Consider the following 19,770-nt stretch of genomic DNA (forward strand, 5'->3'; position numbering starts at 1 on the left):
GTCAGAGTACATTAAATAAATATCTGCCTGTTAGTTCAGCTCTGAGTTTCCACAGGAGCCTGAAGGGGAAATAGCTTTTCCTTCATAAACGACGAGCCACTGTTTTCCTGGCCAGGTCATCCCTCCTGGTGATAATGGAATGTCTTAGGCTAAAAATTTAAATCGATTTAGGGATGATCCTCCAAGTATCATTCTTTAAAGTGACTATTATTATTGCACAGTGGAAGAGAGCCCATTTCAGTGAACATGCCCCATTAGCGGTGATTCATCTGCACTGCCACATTCTTTCATTAATCTCAATCTCAAATTAATTTTCCTCTCCTGCATGGCCAAGAGGTTCACATTCCCATCCAGCGCTGGGTGCTCCCTGGGATGACATCAAATACCCACATGGCCCACGCCAGCAAAACTACCCAGCAGACCTCGGGAGGAGCAACGGGGCAGCCACGAGAAAGCAGCAGCCTACGCTCATCCTGCTGTCGCTGCACGAAGCCAGCAGCCTCATCAGCCTCTTCACTTTGAGGACCAAGCAAATATTTAACAAGTTCCCCTTGCACTGTACAAGAGTTCATTATCCGGTCTCCTGAGCTCCTTCAGTCAGTAATATCCTCTAACTGATGCGATTTGGCACTTGGCCATAGAGTTAAATTGATTTGTAGACCAGCGGGAGACAGCAGATGCCCTTTACACTTGAGAAAAGTGGCATGTGGCTGTGTTTACTGCCTGCTGCAAGGGGATGCCACGGCAAGAGATGCCTTTCAGGAGTGCAGGAAGGGGGTCTGCCTCCTCAGTGTCCTCTTACCGCAGCCCGTTAGGTGACAAAGTGTGACTGCCACTAGTGAGCACCTGGGGTTCACTCCAGCCATGAAGTTCACCCTGCCTCCCTAACCCCAGCGATGAGAGAAATGGGGAATTCACTTCTCTAGAACCAGGGCAAGATGCACAAGGAATCTCCATGCTCTCTTTTGAGGGGTGCCCCAATACAGACTCCCAGCTCACAGCTGGCATCATCCTTTGTTCTGGGGCATGGAGAGTTGCCTCTGCTTGTGTAAGGGCAGGCGGGGTAGGATCAAGCTGCCTGCTACCGGGGCAAAGGGAGGGTGACAGCTGCAGGTTGCAACCTGCTGGGATTTATTTCCAGGAACTCATTGGTGCTGCAGTGTAAGGGCTGAGCTCCAAAGCCTACACAGGTTTTCTTTAAAGTATTTTTAGATAAGCTTACTTGAAAGCCTCTTTTTATAATTATGAAAAAACTATTAATACATTAGAAGAGTTAAGAATCACACTTTCCATTTCAATCATCATATTCTTATTCCAAGAATTTTCAGCTAGCACTGAAGTCCTTTTCTTATCACACCAGATAGCCACATTCATCTTTAAGATATTTATTGATAATTAAAAATAATAAGATTCCAATCACTCCTATAAAAATAATAAATGTGAATAAAGCTGCATGACTGTTAGAGGCAGGGAGAGTGATCCTCCTCCTCGGATGTCCCCTTACTCCAGTCATCACGGATCCGACAGGGCTGGAAGGATTTTTCCCGAGCACTGGCCGAATCCCACGCGGAAGCCATTGCCCTGGCAGTAACCTGAGGCCAGAAAACAACAGACAGCTTGTTCTGTAAGGACAGCAGGGTTTTACCAGGAATAAAAGTGAATAAAGGCATGAAGAGACCAAAAACAAGTGAAAACATTTCAGAAATGCAACGAGGGGTAAAAAACAAAACACCTGGAAGAGTTCAAGTAGCCCGGAATATAAAAAAAAGAAAAAAGAAGCACAAAATGTTCAACACAGCAATATGCAAGTTCAGTGAATATGATGAAAGAGAAAACAAGATGTGCAATATTTCTGGTTTTAAACCTAACCTGCAGCATCATCAATCTAACTGGCAAACTGATTTGCTGCCTGGCCCAGCCTTGCAATTAGTAAAGTAAACCTGGATTATCTTTCTGCAGCATTAAGACTGCTCTTGGGACATTGGGATGCTTATAGACAGAAAGACGATCATTAAACCCTCTCAAACAGCAGGGCCTACCCTTGCAGAATCTGTTTCAGTTGCTAAAATCGAGTAATTTAGTTCCATGAAAAACTCAGTATCTGACTCAAAATCTTCATTTATCCTCTATTATATAAACAGGCACTGAAGGTCTGCTGACTGCTGCTGAAGTTACCAGCCTGTGACACCATCTCTAACTACAGGGCAATTCAATCTCTCTGCTCCTGCATGATGGGAGAGATGACATTAAGATGGAGGTGCCGCAGCGCCTCTTGCTGCCACAGACCAGCCAAGCTGCTCCAGAAAGAGCATCCATTAGCAAAGCTGCAGATGAAGGAGGGGAGGGGACACAGCCAGGGGCTTCTGGTCCATCTGGGGAGACTATTCTGGAAAGAAACAGCTGAGGAGAGCTACTGTAGCTCTGCGCAGCAACAGCTGATCAAAGGAAGGACACAAGTGGCATATGCTGTATTTTAAGGACTGGTTTCATAGTTAGAGGTGGTTTTTCCTAAAGTAATGGAATACATCATCTTCCCTGCACGTGATAAAATCCAGCTGCCTTCGAGAAGCCAAGAGGGAGCTGAACAGAACAGACCTTTACCCTAATTCCCACCCGAAGAACAAATCAGTGGAAACCTCCTCTGAGGAAGAGGAGGACGGGTGGGATCAGGCTGCAGGACAGCCAAAGTTTTTGCAGCATGAAGACAGATCCCGCCAGCTCTAACCCACAGTGCAGCTTTCGCAGCCAGGCTGAAATGAAGCTTTTCCAAGGACAGCAGTGTCTGTATGTGCTTGTGTAACGGCCTGCCCACAGACACCATCCCAGTATCTGCCGGGTAATCCTCATTCGTAAGCAATATTTGAGTAAGACACTTGCTCTAAGGCTCAGCTCAGTTTCCATTTGTCTCATTAGGCTTCATTGCCACCTTCCCTTTGAGCATGGGCTTGTTATTTCAGTCCAGTTTAGTTATCCCCGCTGTCATCTACGATTTAGAGCAGTACCAAGGAGCAGCATATTTAACAAAGCAAGCTCTGTTCTGCCAGCAGCATTGGCCTGAGCAGAGTGCCAAGGAGCTACAGAGAGATTTTTGCAACAGACCACAGCACACCGTCAGCAAACCTTCCCTTGCAATGCTCCTTCCCCGAGACACGCTTCTTGGGAAAAATATATTTCTCTCATTTTATGTGTTAGGGCTCTGAAATAGCTCCCACAAGGGGAGCAAAACCACAAAGTTGAAATAGGAGAGTAGAAATTATGGGTTGGGCACTTGGCAAGAGCTAATGGCACAGCCTCGGGAGTGGATGCAATAGCACTAGCCCTGCCTCAAGGGTGCCTTAAGGCACTGGATGTGACATACATCACAAAATAGGAGCAGATCCCAAACTGTCCCAGCAGACAGCCCCAGCAGCACCTGCCTCTCGCGAATGGCACGATGCCCTGATCACTACAGTCACAAACTGTTGCTAGTGTAAAATAGCACAGCAGCCTGATTAACATGAGACTGTCCCACTGGGGCAACAGTGCCTTCATCCAGGTTAACATCATCGCCATGCCATCTTTAAATATTAAAGACATTCAGGATTTGAAGTATTTAACACGGCTTGTTCTGGGCAGGAAGAACAACCTGGGTCATGGTCTAGTCCCATTTGTCCCTCGGGTGGCAGGTCCCAAACTGCAAGGTGCTCGTTGCCAATAAGGATGTCAGCACATAACTCCAAAGGGACGTTTGTAATACACAACCGTACCCTAATTTAGGGCTCCTGGCACAGTTACTGGAGGGAGACCTGCAACTCTGGAGGGCAATGTGGTACTCTGAATTGCTGGAGGAGTGTCTGCACTGGATGTATAGGGAACCTATGGAGAGCAGCATCAGACACCTACATGTTGCAGCATGAATAGTTGCTGGGTTGTTGGGAGGCTGAAGGATGTCAGAGGTATTGGGGACTCCTTGGTTTCATCCTCTATGGCTCTCTCCAGTACAACTCAATCTACATTGTCTCAGCAACTTCCTCTGCAAAACTGGCAGCACCTCACAGAAACATGATTCTCAAAGCTACTGCGTAGGCTGCGAGACAGGAGGCACTGGGGCTCTGGCTGCAGCACTACTAAACCACCTATGGAGCCATCACTGGGAGACTGGAATACATCCATATTTTTTTTTTTTTATCACAGAAAAGTTCTTGGGTTTTGTTAAAAAGCTTTCTGGAAATAATCCTAAAAGTTGTGGTTGGATTAAGCAGGTACAGGTATGTGAACACATATCAGCATCACACCGTCATGTCCTTCAGGTTGCTGCATAGGCATTAGTGACTCACATTTTCTCTGCCCTAAGTCATGTTTCTAAGTGTTTTCTCGTCATTTGAGCCATTTTGTTCTCTGTGCAGACTCTCTCTGATCACATCAGCATGATGGGGTTGCTCAGAGCCAGGTGTGATGCTGGCTGGGTCTCATCTGATAATGCACAACATCCGAGAAGATATTCTCTAAAAATTCAGTAGGCGATGTAGCAAAGGCGTATGCAGGCTTGAATCAAAAGTTTCTCATGGCTGTTCTTGCCAACTATTTGCCACCTCAAAGCCATAAAAGGGTTGACAAGATGAGAGGAAAGGAAAAAATAGATTTGTTTTTCAGTAGTCTTTGGATTAAAAACAAGTAGGAGTGGGATTTAGATCACAAAACACCATGGTAGACTTTAATACATAAAATCCTTAGTTTATCAAGATGAAAAACCATGGCCCAGCATGAAACAGCTCTCAAGCACAGCCCTTTTCAGAAGGGAGCTGGTCAGCTCTTCTAGCAGGCTTCATGCTCTTTCCCAGATATTTGATTTGCAACACATTTCACTGAATATGCCTGTGTTACAAATGAAATATTAGTTGCAAAATAACTTTTTTTTCAGCACTTGCCAAGCTCTGCTCCACATGCAAACTTGGACTGTGGCAGCAACTATACATCAACTGCTTCTAGTCCCGGGATATTTTCTCCCATAAAGGCACACCTACCTCCATTACCCCCTTAGCACACATGCAGGCAGAGCAAGATCATTAAGTACTTAGCAAAGCAAATAATCTAATCCAGAAAGCATTTATTGCAGGGAAATTTCTATCTACCTGCTTTTGCCTCCTGACACGTGGGATGGAAACAACTGTGCTTGCCTGGCAGGTTTGTACAGAACAGCCCATCTCCCCACCAGGCGCTTACACTACTGGGATCAATCTATGGGAACATGTCCTTGGTGCAGTGTAAGAGCACTTGTTCGGCCATTACCTGTCAAAATGATTTCGTCTCCATCCTGCAGGAATTTACGAGACTGTCCACTGCCAAGAGGGATTTCTTTTGTTCCATTCCAGGACAGCTCCAGCATGGAGCCGAAGCTCTCCGGCTCCTGCAGCAAGAGTTCATAAACAAATAAACAACTTTTTAGTATCTGTCCTGCTGTTGAGTTACTTGCTGCTGGAAGTAGACACACAAATACCTGAGCTCTGTAGAACAGACTTTTGCTTTTATTTTAATTCATTGATACACTGGCTTGTTTTCCTGCCTTTGCATTTTAATTGCTTGCTCGCTATAAGCAGTCATGCTTACAGCCGTTACCTGGTGTATTTAACATAGTGCCAAACCCTATCAAAGTAGTTTGGGTCTGCTACAGCAAGAATGGAAACAAATCCAGGGCACTTCTACAAATCCAATGCTTTTATGTAGTCATGTTTTGGATTATTATTTCCATTTTGTACTTCAGAAGAGCAAAGCTGGCAAATGTTTGTAAGTCTTTAACGTCAGTCTGCAGTACAATAGTTTGAAGGAAGCAAAAAGCACTTCAGAAATGGTCAAAATGGAAGTATAGGTATCCCAACTTGGAAATAACTTACCTGAGGCTATCTTTCAGACAGCATGAACAGGATTTATATTCGACGTTTCAGAAAGTGCAAGTTACCCGTATATTGCAACAACTGTCCCTATGGCAGTTCAGGGTGAATAACAGCATGTGAAGTCAGCTCCAAATATGTAGTATTAGAGAAACTAAAAGTTGTATCAATGCACCTTTCACATTCTTTGCAGAAATAAAAAAGCTGCATTTCATAGAGCATAAATTGGCCACGTGGATGCTTGTGCACAGACATTAATTTGCATCTGTAGTAAAATAGTTCTTAGGGAAAGGAGTACAGGAGAGATTAAAACCCCAAAACTAACGACAACAAAAACACCACCACTTCTCAGTGTGATTTTGGGGCTACCAAAGCACCAGCTCAAAGTGCCTAGGAAAGAACCGCAGGCATTTTCATGGGTGCTCAAGTCAAACAGGTCTTAGACCCAAAGCCCTGCTCAGTTGTTTTTGGATTGCTGACCAGTTCTCTGTGACTGTCATTATTTAAACACTTACGGGTCCACTGATTGTGCCAGAGGCCAGGAGATCTCCAGGTCTGAGGTTGCACCCGTTGATCGAGTGATGAGCCAGCTGCTGTTTCATGGTCCAGTACATATGCTGCGGGAAGGAGGAAGAGGAGGCTAAAGCAATGAAGGACAAACCTCTCTGGCATGCCACTAGGCTATGCAGAATGTATTGCATTCTCAGGATGATGCTGGTAAGACTGTCCCTAAAGAAAATTTCCATATTTAATCAGGAACTTTCAGCAGCCTAAAAGCAACCTCCACAGTTACTTAGTGCTGCATTCTCAGTAGTTACTGTGGCCTGGCTGATCGCTTTCTAAATGATGACCAGGAGCCTCCATATGCATATAAAACACATACTTTAACATGCAATTTAGTCCCTTAAAATTTCTCTTCTTTCAGCGGAATGTCATTTCTCTCCTGCTTCCTCTTTAAGGTCAGCACTGCTGACCCAGGATCCATGATTAAGTCCAGTATTTTAATGGCTTTATAGGAAAATCTCCTTATTACTGATTTCCTGACTACTGATTTACTGATTTAGGTAATTACTATGCAAAGAACCAAATATGGGTATAAAATTGACTGAGAAATCCTGCAGCTGGTACATATACCTCCTGGCTTCAATCAGCCTGTAGAGGCAGAGCCACCACGCTGCCCGCAGAGGGGCTGGGGCAGACCCAGGCTCAGAGCGGTGTTGCAGCAGCGAGTCTGCATCTAAATTACCAGCTGCGACTGCAAAGCTGTATTGCACCTCGGCAAGGCAACAGGCAATTCCCTTTGCCTGCAAGTCCTCCGTTCTCACCGCTCCCTGCCAAGGGAGCACCCAACTTAGGATGCTCTGACCACCCTACACCTAGCAGCAGAAAGAGCTGCCCCCTTCTTCAGTGCTTGAGCATTCAGGTGTTTCCATCTCAGTAGAGGTGAACTATCACCACCCTCTACTCTCTCCCCTCTGTCCCCTACACATGCATGCACCAGGTCTGATCTTCAGCTAATGCAGAAATCAGTGTTTGAAATTCCCTAAGGCTGGAGATGATGGCATCAGCAAGATTTCAAACAAATAAAAGATACTGGAGGCTTACCTTGAAATTGGTTCTGCATATAGTAGTTGGCACGCTCATTCCTTCTCCTGCAGAAAATAAAAAATAAGGAACAGGGAAGCAATTTGTTTGTGTTGGATGAATGGTGTTGGAGTCTTTTGATTTTACAGATGGATGGAGACTTCTTTTATCACTGTAATCTATAGCAAGAAACAAGTAATAACATTTTCTATTGATATGAAGGCCAGCAATTCATAGAAAACAAGCATATGGGTGGTACCAGGGTAGTATCAAGCTGCTCGTTTCCTACTCTCAGCGGTACTACAGGAGCAACACCTGGATCTGCTGGTCAGCGGGGCCGTGAGCTGGGGGTCTGGATTGGGTTAATATCTGAATCCCACATACATCAGCTCTTTCCATGCCCTGCTTACCCCTGCCCATGCAGGCAGAACCCACAGGGACCCTCCTCATCGTAAGGTGATCATCTGGGAGGCACTCCTTACTTGACATATTGCTGCACAGCCAACGGGGAGCATGAAGATCTTTGCCTCCTTCTCTGACAGAGGCAATCTGGGCAAAGATGGAAAAGGAAGACCGCAGAGCCAAGAGCAAATTGTCTGAAATACGTGGTGGTTCTGCATTCCTTAATTGGCAATTTCAGCTTTATAACCCACTCAGCATTGCCGTACCTTTAACAGCAACAAAGAGCTTGATGTCAAAAGTGTAGGGTTCTTTATCCTGAAGGTAGGGCAGTGGCTTGGGATCCTAAAAGCATATAAAAGGCATCACAGTCTAAACAAGCAGAAAGGAAAAATTCCACGAACTGTCCCAGTGACTTTTGTTTAACCAGCCTGCGCTGCACACCCCATTTACTTCACCGTTGTTACTGCTCACATTGTTGCTTTGCTTGCTCTCATGCGCACCCTTTTAAAGCTCTTTCTGAACAGATGTGATATCCATATAATCTGATGCCTTTTTCTGCACGTGGGCTCCAAAAGCCTTCTCCATTATTACAGTGTTGGTGTTAATCCAAAAGAAATACAGTGTTTGCACACCTTTGCTCTGTGCCTGCACAGAGAAGATGGTGAGTTCTCTGCAAGACTCTTCATTATCTTTTTCAATTTTAACTAAACATCTACATAATACAGACAACTGGAAATGCTTGTACAAAGTGTTTTGGCTTGAGTCCGCTCTCTCTCCACTGCTTTCTGGATGCTAAGTGCTACCAAATGCTAACAAGAAGCTCTCCGATTGGTTTATTTTCCAGGTGTTTTAAGGGAGATGATTTTTCTGGCCGGCTCAAGCAGGCAGGATGACAACTCAGGGCACCATGTGCCAGCGCCAGTGACATCAACGAGCATTTGAACTCAGAGGGCCCAGGGTGCCTTCATGTGTTTGGAAGCGGGATCACACTTGTAAACTCTGTGAAGGAAGTGCTTGGCACTGACACAGCTCAGTGATTTCTACTGATGGGACCTACCAGTTCTGCTGAGATTTTTCTAGCAGTGCTTTTCCTTTATTTCAACCCTTTCTCTTGCTAACCTGGACAGGGTTTGGCAACACGAATGGCATGAGAGCTTCCATGGTAACAACCCAAGGAGAGATGGTTGTGCCAAAGCTTTTGCTCAGGAACGGACCCAGAGGAACATATTCCCATTTCTGGATGTCACGGGCTAGGAAGAGAAAATTCAAAGCAATACTGTTAAACATATCTTAGGAGTTGCCATCGCACCTGTGACAGAGTAACAAGGATTGGAAGAGTTATCACCACCCTTTTCTAGCCATTGTGCCCAAATCCTGATTGAAATCCATCCCTTTCAGACCCTCAAACCAATTTTCTTAGACCAGTTAGATTAGGAAGAAAAGTCAGCAATAATTAAAACAAGTCAGGCCATCCCCATATAACCTGTATGTTTATATCCTCAGTTTAATGCTTTTACACCCAGCTAATGGTCTATGCCAGTCGTAGGGCCAATTTCAACTAGTTAAATCTCTGCAGAGAATGAGGGATTTGTGATTGCCACATCCTTTTCCTACTCCTGACACTGAAATCAATCCTTTGTAGGAATCACCATCCTTAGGGCTGCTTCATCCCTGCCCAGAAGAAACTAGACTGATATTAGCTCTTTCATAAGTAAATAAATCTTCATTAGGCAGCAATTTCTGGTTCTACTGATTGATCGAAGATGGATTGAGATAGAGCCTGAGAAATGCAGACAGCATTTCATTTTCATCCCTTGCAACCATACACAGTGGTTTCAGTGATCACTATTCTACTATTAAAATATATAATTTATCCCTAAGTTTTCCCATGACGCTGTAACCCCCTCTCCAGGCAGACTCCTGCAGCACCGATTACCGCTCCAGTCATTCATAAGGACCATCCCAAAGATGTGATCCTGGGCTCTGCTGATAGGAATTGGCTCCCCATACTTGTTTCCAGGACCTACAAAGAATGCCTGAAATTGAAAAGCAAAACATTGATTAAGGAAGTTCTTGAAGCTAAAAATCTTTACTGCACAGAGGGTTACACGCACAAGCAAGAGGCCTGACAGGATGAGATTTTGCATCCTTTCCCATACACAATTAGACAAACTCCATGGCCTACTCCCTCTTTCTTCCCCTCCATGAAGCTGGCAGGCTTGAAATACTTAAGAGCACTGTGTTGCTAAGAAACAGTCATTAAACAAGGGCATGATGTTGTCAAAATGCAGGAGTAAAAATTGTCCCTCCTAATTAGAAAGCAGATGCAGACGGTGAACAGGAACAAGTTTAAAGTCGTCTGAGGGGATGCTGAATGTGGCTGGAGCCTGTTGTGACAGTGGGGAAGAGGAGGCAGGTGGAGAAATGCGCCCAGTAACTAAAACAGGTCATGAACCGGGTGCCTACACTTGCTCCATTAGAAAATGTTCAGCCTGAGCATGTGGCAGAGAATTCTATAGGGAATCTCAGTTGTCTCCTTCTGCCAACAGTATGGAAGTTTTTTCTTCCAAAGCCTTCATCAATCTAAATCTGCTCTCACAGCAGCCAGCGGTAATGCTCAGGCTGCAAAGCAGAGGTATGGCAGCACTTTGTGTACGCCACTTTATGGGACTGCCTCCCACTTCATAGCACTGATCTGCAAAGCACAAGGCGTTAAGGGTTTTCAGTTCATTTTTAATACCATTTCCCTTAATATTAGACTTCTTCCACTTTTTTTTTTTTATTTTAAGGGGGAGAGATGGGGAATAAATCATATAAAAATTATATAAATTGTATAAACCCACTGAACAATCCTATAAAACTCTCCCTTCTGGACCACACGAAGCCACAAGATGATGCACCTTCCAAGGATGTTTTGTCACAACACCCACAAGTTTCATCTTTCCAGCCAGAAGAATGAGGAGTTTGAATTGCCCTCCCAAGAGCTCATAGCTTCCTCTGCTCTACACTCAAGGCACAGACAGACTGTACTTCCAAAATCCCCGGCGTCCATTAAGAGCTGCTGGCTGCAGTGCAGAGGTAACTGCTAACCAGATAACGGCCTGTGGTGTCTGATAAAAAGAATTATGCCTGCCTGCTTCCAGACTGCAGCAGTGCTCAGATTTGGCCAGACGAGCTGTTTCCAGCCTGAAAGCTGTATTAGCAAACTACTCAGTGCGTTAACGCACCCTGCAACTCGGCAGAAGGGAAGGTTTCCTCCACAGAAATCTTTATTGTCTGCTGCACAGGCTGCTCAGGGGGAAACACAGGATCCGGCCTTATGAGACACTCATTTCAAAAGAAGCTAAACCTACCTCTTCCTCCCTGTTTCTGTTTTAATATTTTTCAATGGTAGGGGAAAAAAGCCCCATCTTACCATTTCTAACTCGATATCCAGACGCTTACAAGCACCAAACACTGGAGGTTTATCTGTGGGTAGAAGAAACACTATTTTATGACAGGGAGGCAGGTAGGGAAATACAAGTAACAGCCAGAAGAAACAGAGCAGCTGATGCTGCCTGGCATGCAAACACAAGATGGACTTAACTCAGGGCTTCCTCTTGCCCTGACCCCAGGCTGGATTTTAGACACCACCTCCCATACTCTTCCTCTCCACTACTCTATGACGATGAGTTAAAATAATAATTAAAAAAAAGAAGGCACATTAAAAGCCTACCATGGACTCACCATCAGGTCTCATTTGCCCCACAGGTCTCCGGATGGGTGTCCCAGACACCACGACAGACGATGCCCGGCCGTGATAACCAACAGGGAGGTGCAGCCTTGAGGAAGAGCATCACAGAGCCCAGGTTAGCTGTGTAACCATCGCCATCCAGAGCAGCTTTTTGGGGCAGATGCGCCATAGGGGTGCAAGGTACAGGGAGAAGGCTCTGCATAGGTGAGCACAGACATTTGCACCTTACTTGCTCTGATATAAAGATGTGAGCAAACTATAATCCAAAGCCATGTAGCAATCTCAGCGCAATTCTGTGCCACTGCTCCACTTAATTCCTTGGAGATTAAACCCTGCTTTCTTGTCACTCAGCAAAAAACAATTTCTTAGGTAAATCTGTCTTTGAACCAGAGGGCGGCATCGTAATTGGTGTGGCTGCTGCAACAAAATGCAGCACAGACTTGGCTAAGGCTGGGGAAATGTGGTTTTCAGTTCTGGTATCAAACTCTTGACAGTACAGATTCTCATCTGCTATGAATTGAAATCAGCATTTTCCTGAAAGACTACTCAGATCTTTAAAAAATAATATATGTGTACAGATAAGGAGGCAAAATAATGCTGCACCAGAGAAAAACCTGCACTACCCACCAGTTAGGCATTAAAGCATTCTCCTTCCCCCTGAACATGATCCCAACGTTTGTGGCATGCTGGCGTGAAGAATAGAAGTCAGTGTAATCTCCTGCATAAAAAGAAACCCATAAAATAGGGATCAATGGTAGGAAAGTCCCTCATCTGCTGGAGCTAAAGCACATCGTACATTGCTGGCAATGAAAAGAGCAGAAAAGGAGAGAGTGAGAGCGCTAAGCAGAGGCGTGTAGTAACATTTAATATTATTAGCACAGGGATGTAATCAATAGCATAAAGGTGGTGATTAACAGTTCACCTATAAATTATGCATACAAAACTGGCCCTTTTTTTGAAGCCACCAGTAGGGACGAGGAGGGGGGAAAGCACAAGGACATAAAGCAGCAGCCAGCTTTCCAAACACAAGCCAAGTCCCACTGCTCTTTTTGTCTTGCCGGTGGTACCCAGGCGGAGGGAATCGGCTCATACTCAGGACATCTGCTGCCCTCTGCTGCCATCCCTGGCAAACAGCTCCTCACCTTTCAGATTAATGGGAAATCATTAGGGGAAATCATTAGGCTTAGGGGGAAAAAACTCAGCTCGGGAGGGGGCATTTACATTGTTTTGCAAGCTCAGTAAGTTATCTTGCAGCCCCAGCAGAGGATACAGCCAGTGCTTGCTCTCAGGACAAGCATGAATCATGCACAGGACAGACCTGAACGTAAGCGTAGTGGAAACCTAAATAACTTGCAGCTGCGTGATACAGCCCTGTCATGCTGCCAGGGCAGTGCCCTCGCTCACAGCACGCGTGAGTCCTAGGAGCCAGCAATTTTCTGACGAGACATATTCAACCTGAAACTATTTGCAGGAAGGTATCACATCTATGGAAACTCATCATGGTTCCTCTGGGCCAGGCTAGACTTTGTCCCAAACCAGGGCTGTGCCCAGCAGGAACAGGGCTTGGCTGGGAAATGGGCACGGTCAAGTCCTGCTCCCGTGAAGGTCACATCCCTCCAGTGATTTTGATCAAGTGTTTTGGGTCCAAATATAAATTTCTGTTAAAACCAGGAAAATGTTTATGTATCTATATGGAAACCCTCACTCCAAAGCAGTCCATGGCCTCATGGGAGGGAAGAAGATAAGATTTGGGATGCAGAGTAACAGTCTGGGAGCAGAGACTCATGCTTGTTTATGAGGCTGTGCTGGAGTATCCGCCTTGCAAAACTTTGGAAGATCTGAATTATTTTCTGATGGCAAGTGTGGAAAATGTTAGAAACTAAACAAGTATTTCTTCCCTGGCTCTAGTGACAAAGCCCTTTAGTGATGCCAATCTGATGACAAGAGTTATATGGCACCAGACAACCCTGATTTAGTGAAAAATGCATCCAGGAATTTTCTGGCTGCTATTGAGCTTCCCCGGGCTTTTATTCTTGTGCCACAGACAGCACCTACCTTTCATTATGTACAATAATCTACTTCTGGTTCCTGCAAAACCCACTCCCTGTCACAGCTATGATCTGTCTGTCTGAGCAAGCTGGATATAAAGCAGCTTCTCCAGGTGGGAGCAAAGGGCGGCGCTGAGCAGCCCTCAGCTGCGGGAGACTCACCGATGCAGGCTGGCAGGTGCATCGTCACAGAAGCTTGAGGTACAAACGCTCTGAAATGAAAAATGATGACTTCAGCTCTCAGAAAACTTGCAGCTCTTACTAAGTGGTTTATAAGCACATAAGAGGCTGACTCTCTCTCCTAGCTCCTTCCTTAATTTATTTTGCAAAGCCTTGCAGCAAAAAAATGTTGCAGAAAAACTAAGACGACTGCACAAGCTGCGGTTACTGGGATGGTTATGACCGAAAGGAGCATCCGTCAGGGTGAGAGCAGGAAGGCAGGCACGCTTGAGGCGAGCCGGCTGGTTTCCCAAGGGGCTCTGAGAAACACCCTGTGCCCATGCATACTGCCTCTGCTGCATGTAAAGGCTGATTTTATGGGATGCGGCTCTTGGGGTGCCCAATTCAAACTGCTGAGCCTGCTCAGGGAAGGTCCCCGTGCCAAGCAGCCGTTCAGCCCCTCTCCTGCTCATGTGCCTTAATCACCCTGGCAAGACAGGGAGGAACGGCTCCTGCTTGCTGCCAGGGCAGGCGCTTGCGGCACTTAAAGCATCACTCCGGACAAACAAGGAGGTGTGTGATTAATGGACACGCACGTTTTCCATCAGCACAGCATGGAGCAGAGCACAGTCCTCCCCTCCCACTCCTACACCAGTGCACTGCCCTGTCTCTGAAGTCAATTTGCAACAATGGATTTGGTTTTAGCAAAGTCAGCAGGTTTCTGAGGAGCAACTGGGGGGGGTCTCCCCACACCAGAAGATCCTCCAGACAGGGCAGTGCTGGGAGAGGTGGAATGGAGACCCTTGCAGCCACGTCTTCATCGAAGGCCGTGGTGGAGGGCATGTGGTCAGAGAGCTGGCCTGGCCCCACGCCTGCCCCCACACCTGCCCAGGCAGCCCAGCTCAGCTCTCCAGAGAGAGGCAGCAGGTCCGTGCAGATCCCCGGGCAGAGCTTGGTGCTCCCAGAAAAAGGGAGACACCCCAGATCTGTGGGCAGTTAAAGGACTAATCAGAGACATAATTAAGAGAAGGAAGATCTCACTATGCTCAAACCCCAGTTAATTCCCACGGAGGCAGCAGGTGGCCACATTCAGACCTTTGCTTTGGTGCCTTGGATCACCGAGCGATCCGAGTGACCCAGGGCACAGATGAAAGGTCACCGCGCCCCGCAGCGACTCGCCGCTCCCTCACCTTCTCCGCAGCTCCGCGTTGTCCCTCAGGGTCGGCTCGCCGGCCGACAGCAGCTTCTGGAGAAAAGCCCTCGCCTCTGTCCATGCCGCCCGGCCCAGCCCCATGAAGGCATTCAGGGTAGGCTGGCAGGCGACACAGAGGTGGGGTGGCAGATAAGCAAAACGTGGTCTTTTAACTTCCACATGCATGGAAGATGTCCTACACTTTCATCCCAGGGTTGAATGCCTGCAGGCCGGGGTTATGCAGCGGTGGCTGCCCAGATTGCCCATCCTCCCACCACAAGTCCTCTGAAGCAGGACCTGCTGCATGTTTGCATCATGCCCGTCCTAACACACTTCTTCAGACCTTAGTGGCTTCGATATCTCAAGCAGCTGTAACCACAGGTCATTTGTATTTATCTTTACCCTTAACACAAACTCCCTGTCATTAACATCCCAACCAATGCCTTGTCATGAAGTATTGAAGGCACAAGTGGGGTTTAAGCAATGTTTAGGCTTTGTGTCAGACCCCTGCATTGCCAAAGTCTGATGAGACTTTGAGCGAAAACGTCCTTTGGACCCCCAATGCCTCTGCTCTCCTTGCTGTCACAGGTGTGATGAGTTTTCCCTGTAAGCAGAGCCCACCTGCTCCCATTCATGTTCATTATCTCACCACAAATTGCTAAAATCCCTTCTGGAATATTTCTAAAATGCGTGTGGAAATTGGAACAGCAGACTCAGATAAATACCTGGTCAAAGACATGCTGATGGTTGGCCAGAGCTGGTCCATTGAACAGATGTTTAATGACACCGAGATCCAAAATCTGGTCTCCAATTGCTACCCCGAGCCTGTGCCTAGGCTGCAAAGCAGCAAGAGGAAGGGGGAAAGAGAAGAGTTTATGCTTGCACCCACAAATCCTCCAAAGAGGGCACGGGGGAAGATAGTGACCACAGATTTAAATCCACCAGGGACAAGGGTCTGATATCATAGCAATTGACCATTAAAAGCTAGTCGATGAGACTGGCTGCTGAAAAATGTTAAGATCTAGAAGCAGAGCATCACTGCAAACTCGCTGCAGGCCTTGAAGGGCGGGAGAGAGCCTTCTCCTCATCCCCATGTTTTGGGGGAAGGATAGGACAAGCAAAGGTTTCTTTCCCTGTTCCCTTTCCCCCAGAAGTATTTGCCCACTCCTCACTAACGACAAGCATTGCAGAACAAGCCCATATACCTGAAATATGCTGTGAAGTAGGAAAATGCTATTGCTCCTTCTACAGGCGGGAAACTGAAACATAGACACACTACGAGCAGGACTGCTCTCATCTCTACAACCCTGTAATCGGACAGAGAACTAGCGTTTCTGCACCACCGTTCCTCCCCAGAAGACAAAGGGTGCTCTGGACTCCACCGATGATACTGGGAACACGACACATCTGGCTCAGCCACCTTATTTCTGTACCTCTGTCAAATGAGGCTGCCCTACATAACCCATCCTCATGCCATGCAAGGAGCCCACGACTTGCATGCAAACCCTAGTCTAGATCATCGCTACAGGAACAGCTTCTCACATGTAGGGTAGATTGTGGCTGCGTTTGCTGGACAGATGCAACCTAAGACACAAAGACCCTGTTCATCCACCGCAGCTCTCGCGGGGCCGGCGCCAAGCGCGTGCGGAGCCGGCGGCGACGGCGGGGGAGCAGCACGGACGATCCCACTGCAGATCTGCCGCAGCTGTACCGGGGGTCATAAAAATGCTGCAGCATTCAAAGCAAATTTCAATTATTCATGTCTTTAGACAAATAAAGACAAACTAGTTACAGTCATTATGAAAACGAGCTTACCAAAAGCGAATAACCGTCTATGAAAATTCGTGTCATTAACCCTCTTTTTTAACCTTTAATTTTACAAAAGATTCCAAATGTGATAATACGTATTTATTCAGCAAACATTCCTGCAGAAAAAACTGAAGGTCATGTCGGGTTAATTTGTAACTGGGGTAGTCAGGAATGACATCGACGGTTTTAGCTTGAAATCATTAAAACATTGGGCTACTTTTAGAACATTATTTTCCTAAATAATTTCTGTAAGTCCTTGCCTGTCTTTTCATAGGGTTTGAGTGAAGATGTTTTCTTCAGAGAACAGTTACTGGAGAAGGCAGAAAAATAACCCAAACTTGCTAGATAACAACACACACGTCTAGGAAGAGATTAAATGAACCATCTCGGTTTTATCTTTGGAAAATACCACATCAGAAAACACAATCTTCTGGTTTAAATTCTTTTTTTAAAACCTGCATGGATAAGCCGAGACAGCAGAAACCAGGAGATAATTATGACGTTTCTGTGAGCAATGATAAATAAATCCTCCACTTTTTCCTTCCGAGATGTGGCTACTGCTGTATGTATTAGCCAAAGTACTTCTCATAAGTATTAACACTTCTCATTTCTTTTGCGCAATTTTAAAGAAGTTACGATTAAAATAACCACATTAAGAAAAAACAGTTTTGCTGTTGAGTCAGGAAGCCCATGCGAGTGTCTCAGGCTGGGAAGTTTTCCTTTATCCCAGGTTGCCGGGAATTTCTGCTTTTATTCATAGCCTCGGAACAATTACAATGATTACAGCACCCCAAGGACAAAGTTTGCTGTTACTCACCTCCTCCTTAGTGGAGAAAACCCCGTAGGGGAGGTTTTGGAGAGGAAAATCTGAGTCCTTGTCTACCTGGATGAAAGACATGCTCAACACCAAGCAGTCCCTGCTTACGGACTGGAGCCCCCACCTCCCAGGCTGCCACGCGCCTTCCTAGGAGGAAGATCCTCTCCAGATGTTGTAACCCAGAGCACAGAAGCACCAAATCCCACCCTCCGTCCTCAGCCCCAAACCAATCCCCGATCCGTCTCCATCCCACCCCTCTGCCCACTCCCCCTGGCAGCGGTTAATTAGTGGCAGAGGTTTGCATGAGTCATCAGCTGTTAACTGTACCCAGAGAGGTAGGGACCGCTGGAGAAACAGGCTCTTCCTGCTCCACAAACCCTCCCTTGAAACTGAGGCCTCTTTTAACAGGTACCTCACTGCGGGTGGGGGATCCGAGCAGGCAGCTCCAAGGCCAGAGATCACTCTGCCCATTTACCTTCTGAGCGATGGTGAAATGATTATGCCCACGCTGAGCAGTTCTTCCACGAGGAGCTCAGCAACCCTTGGGAAGTTGCACAACTCACACCTCAAACTGCATTTTGTGTGCTGCTTAGTTTTGAAATGCTGCGCCTGACCAAGTCCTTCTGTTTTCTCCAGGTTGTTCCAGCAGCTTAAAAACAGAGGCATATGTGCAACCAAGCATAAAGAGCAGGGAGCTGGTCTTTCTGCTCCCAGCCCCAGCTTTCTCCCACCTGCAGAAGGAAGTTCACTCATATCCAGGAAAAGTAGAAACCATGAGGGAATATCCTTGAAATTAGAACTAAATAGCAAAGACCACCCCTTTTCAATAAAAATGGTTAGATGCTAGTGACTGCCAAGCCAAAGAACTGGTTTCCTGCTCAACTTTTTTTTTTTTGGCAGAGAAGACTCATTAGAAGAAACGCAGCAAGCTGTAGAGCCAGAGTCAGTGTAAGATGACACACCACCATTGATGACAGCCCATCTGTGACAGCTCTTCACTAGTGGAGCCACAAGCTCATATGGGGCTGTTTGAAAGGGGGTCTTATTTAAATAACACAATGCCTAGGCCAGACTTCTGTAAGATTTCCTGCAAAACCCCTGTACCTAAGGCACAACTCCATTCCACTGATTGTTGGAAGTGTTTAACACTGTGAAGAGGTTTCACGCCAAGGTTTAGGACCTGGGTATACAATGTGCTTACTCCAAAAACAAATCAAAACTGTCTTGGAAGCATGTTTCAAATACGCACTGCGCATCTTGAGGAGACAGATTTACTCAAGTGTTGCGTAGTACTGCAAATGTGCTGGTATTGAAAGTTCATCTGCTAATCTCAAACTGATGACACACAATATAAAGCTTCCCCAGCTATCCAGACTGAGCAGCAGATCAACCACCATGATAAGACAGAGCCAATGCCAAAGCAAACAAAGATGACACGCAATTCTTAAGCGTCAGGGAAAGGAGGATTTCCGGTCTAAATGCAAGTTTATATCGGGACCATATGCTCTCTTGTTATCCTTAACTCTGAAATATGCACGAGCCAGGCCAAAGGAGGTTTATTAGACTGCTCTGAGGACAATACGTGTGGAATCAGAAGTGCCCGATGCCGATCTGCCTCGCTGTTGGTGCTGCCACAGCATTGCAAGGCAGGTTTCCTCTTGGCACAGCCACGTTTCCCACCATATAATTGAGGGCCAGAAGAGTTGTTGCTTCAGAAGGGGTGGTGGTAAAGGGATTATGTGAATTGCAAAGGCAGTTGCTTTTCTTGTACCTTTTTTTCCTCCCAGTCTCCCAGATACCAGAAAATACAAACGGGATGATTTTCCCCACATTCTGAAATCTACAGCATTGCCTCTCTGCTTGGCCCAGAAGTATGGCTGTCAGATGGAAGGCAGATTGGAGGGGAGGGCATGTAGGGGACAGAAAAAGACACTTCTAGGAAAAGGAGGGAGACCAGAAATAGGGAAGAGGGAGGAGTCAAACCAAAAAGGATTAGAGAACAGGGAAGAGGCAGCAAAGAGGAAAGCAAACTGAGGAACACCCACGAAGACACTGCTGCTCTTCCATGCTCTGTGCTGCCTAAGAGGAAGTTTAGCAAATGCTCTGAGGAAATACAGGATCTTTGACCCATAAAAAGGCAGACTATTACCAAAACTTGC

General features: G+C 46.2%; 1 protein-coding gene across 1 annotated transcript; it reads right to left on the reverse strand.

Annotated features, from left to right (window-relative positions):
• Positions 1-1,373: 1,373 nt before the first annotated feature.
• Positions 1,374-17,783, reverse strand: FAH (fumarylacetoacetate hydrolase). Its single transcript, XM_075100541.1, has 14 exons — positions 17,612-17,783; positions 15,711-15,821; positions 14,984-15,105; positions 13,797-13,846; positions 12,214-12,304; positions 11,580-11,674; positions 11,269-11,321; positions 9,790-9,889; positions 8,973-9,103; positions 8,120-8,195; positions 7,473-7,519; positions 6,383-6,484; positions 5,269-5,386; positions 1,374-1,592 (listed from the first exon to the last, which is right to left on the reverse strand). Exons 1-14 carry the CDS (start codon positions 17,690-17,692, stop codon positions 1,513-1,515), a joined length of 1,257 nt encoding a protein of 418 aa, XP_074956642.1. The 5' UTR covers positions 17,693-17,783; the 3' UTR covers positions 1,374-1,512.
• Positions 17,784-19,770: the final 1,987 nt, after the last annotated feature.

The sequence above is a fragment of the Phalacrocorax aristotelis genome, chromosome 7, assembly GCF_949628215.1.
Source record: "Phalacrocorax aristotelis chromosome 7, bGulAri2.1, whole genome shotgun sequence".
Classification (NCBI taxonomy): domain Eukaryota; kingdom Metazoa; phylum Chordata; class Aves; order Suliformes; family Phalacrocoracidae; genus Phalacrocorax; species Phalacrocorax aristotelis.

Bases quoted from the DNA above. Each gene is read 5' to 3' on its own strand.
- FAH (XM_075100541.1), bottom strand. From the start codon at position 17,692: ATGTCTTTCATCCAGGTAGACAAGGACTCAGATTTTCCTCTCCAAAAC. The intron at 9,890-11,268 runs GTAAGATGGGGC...TTTCAATTTCAG, and splicing joins TGGATATCGAGTTAGAAATG to GCATTCTTTGTAGGTCCTGG. The intron at 8,196-8,972 runs GTTAGCAAGAGA...ATATGCTTTTAG, and splicing joins TGTTGCCAAACCCTGTCCAG to GATCCCAAGCCACTGCCCTA.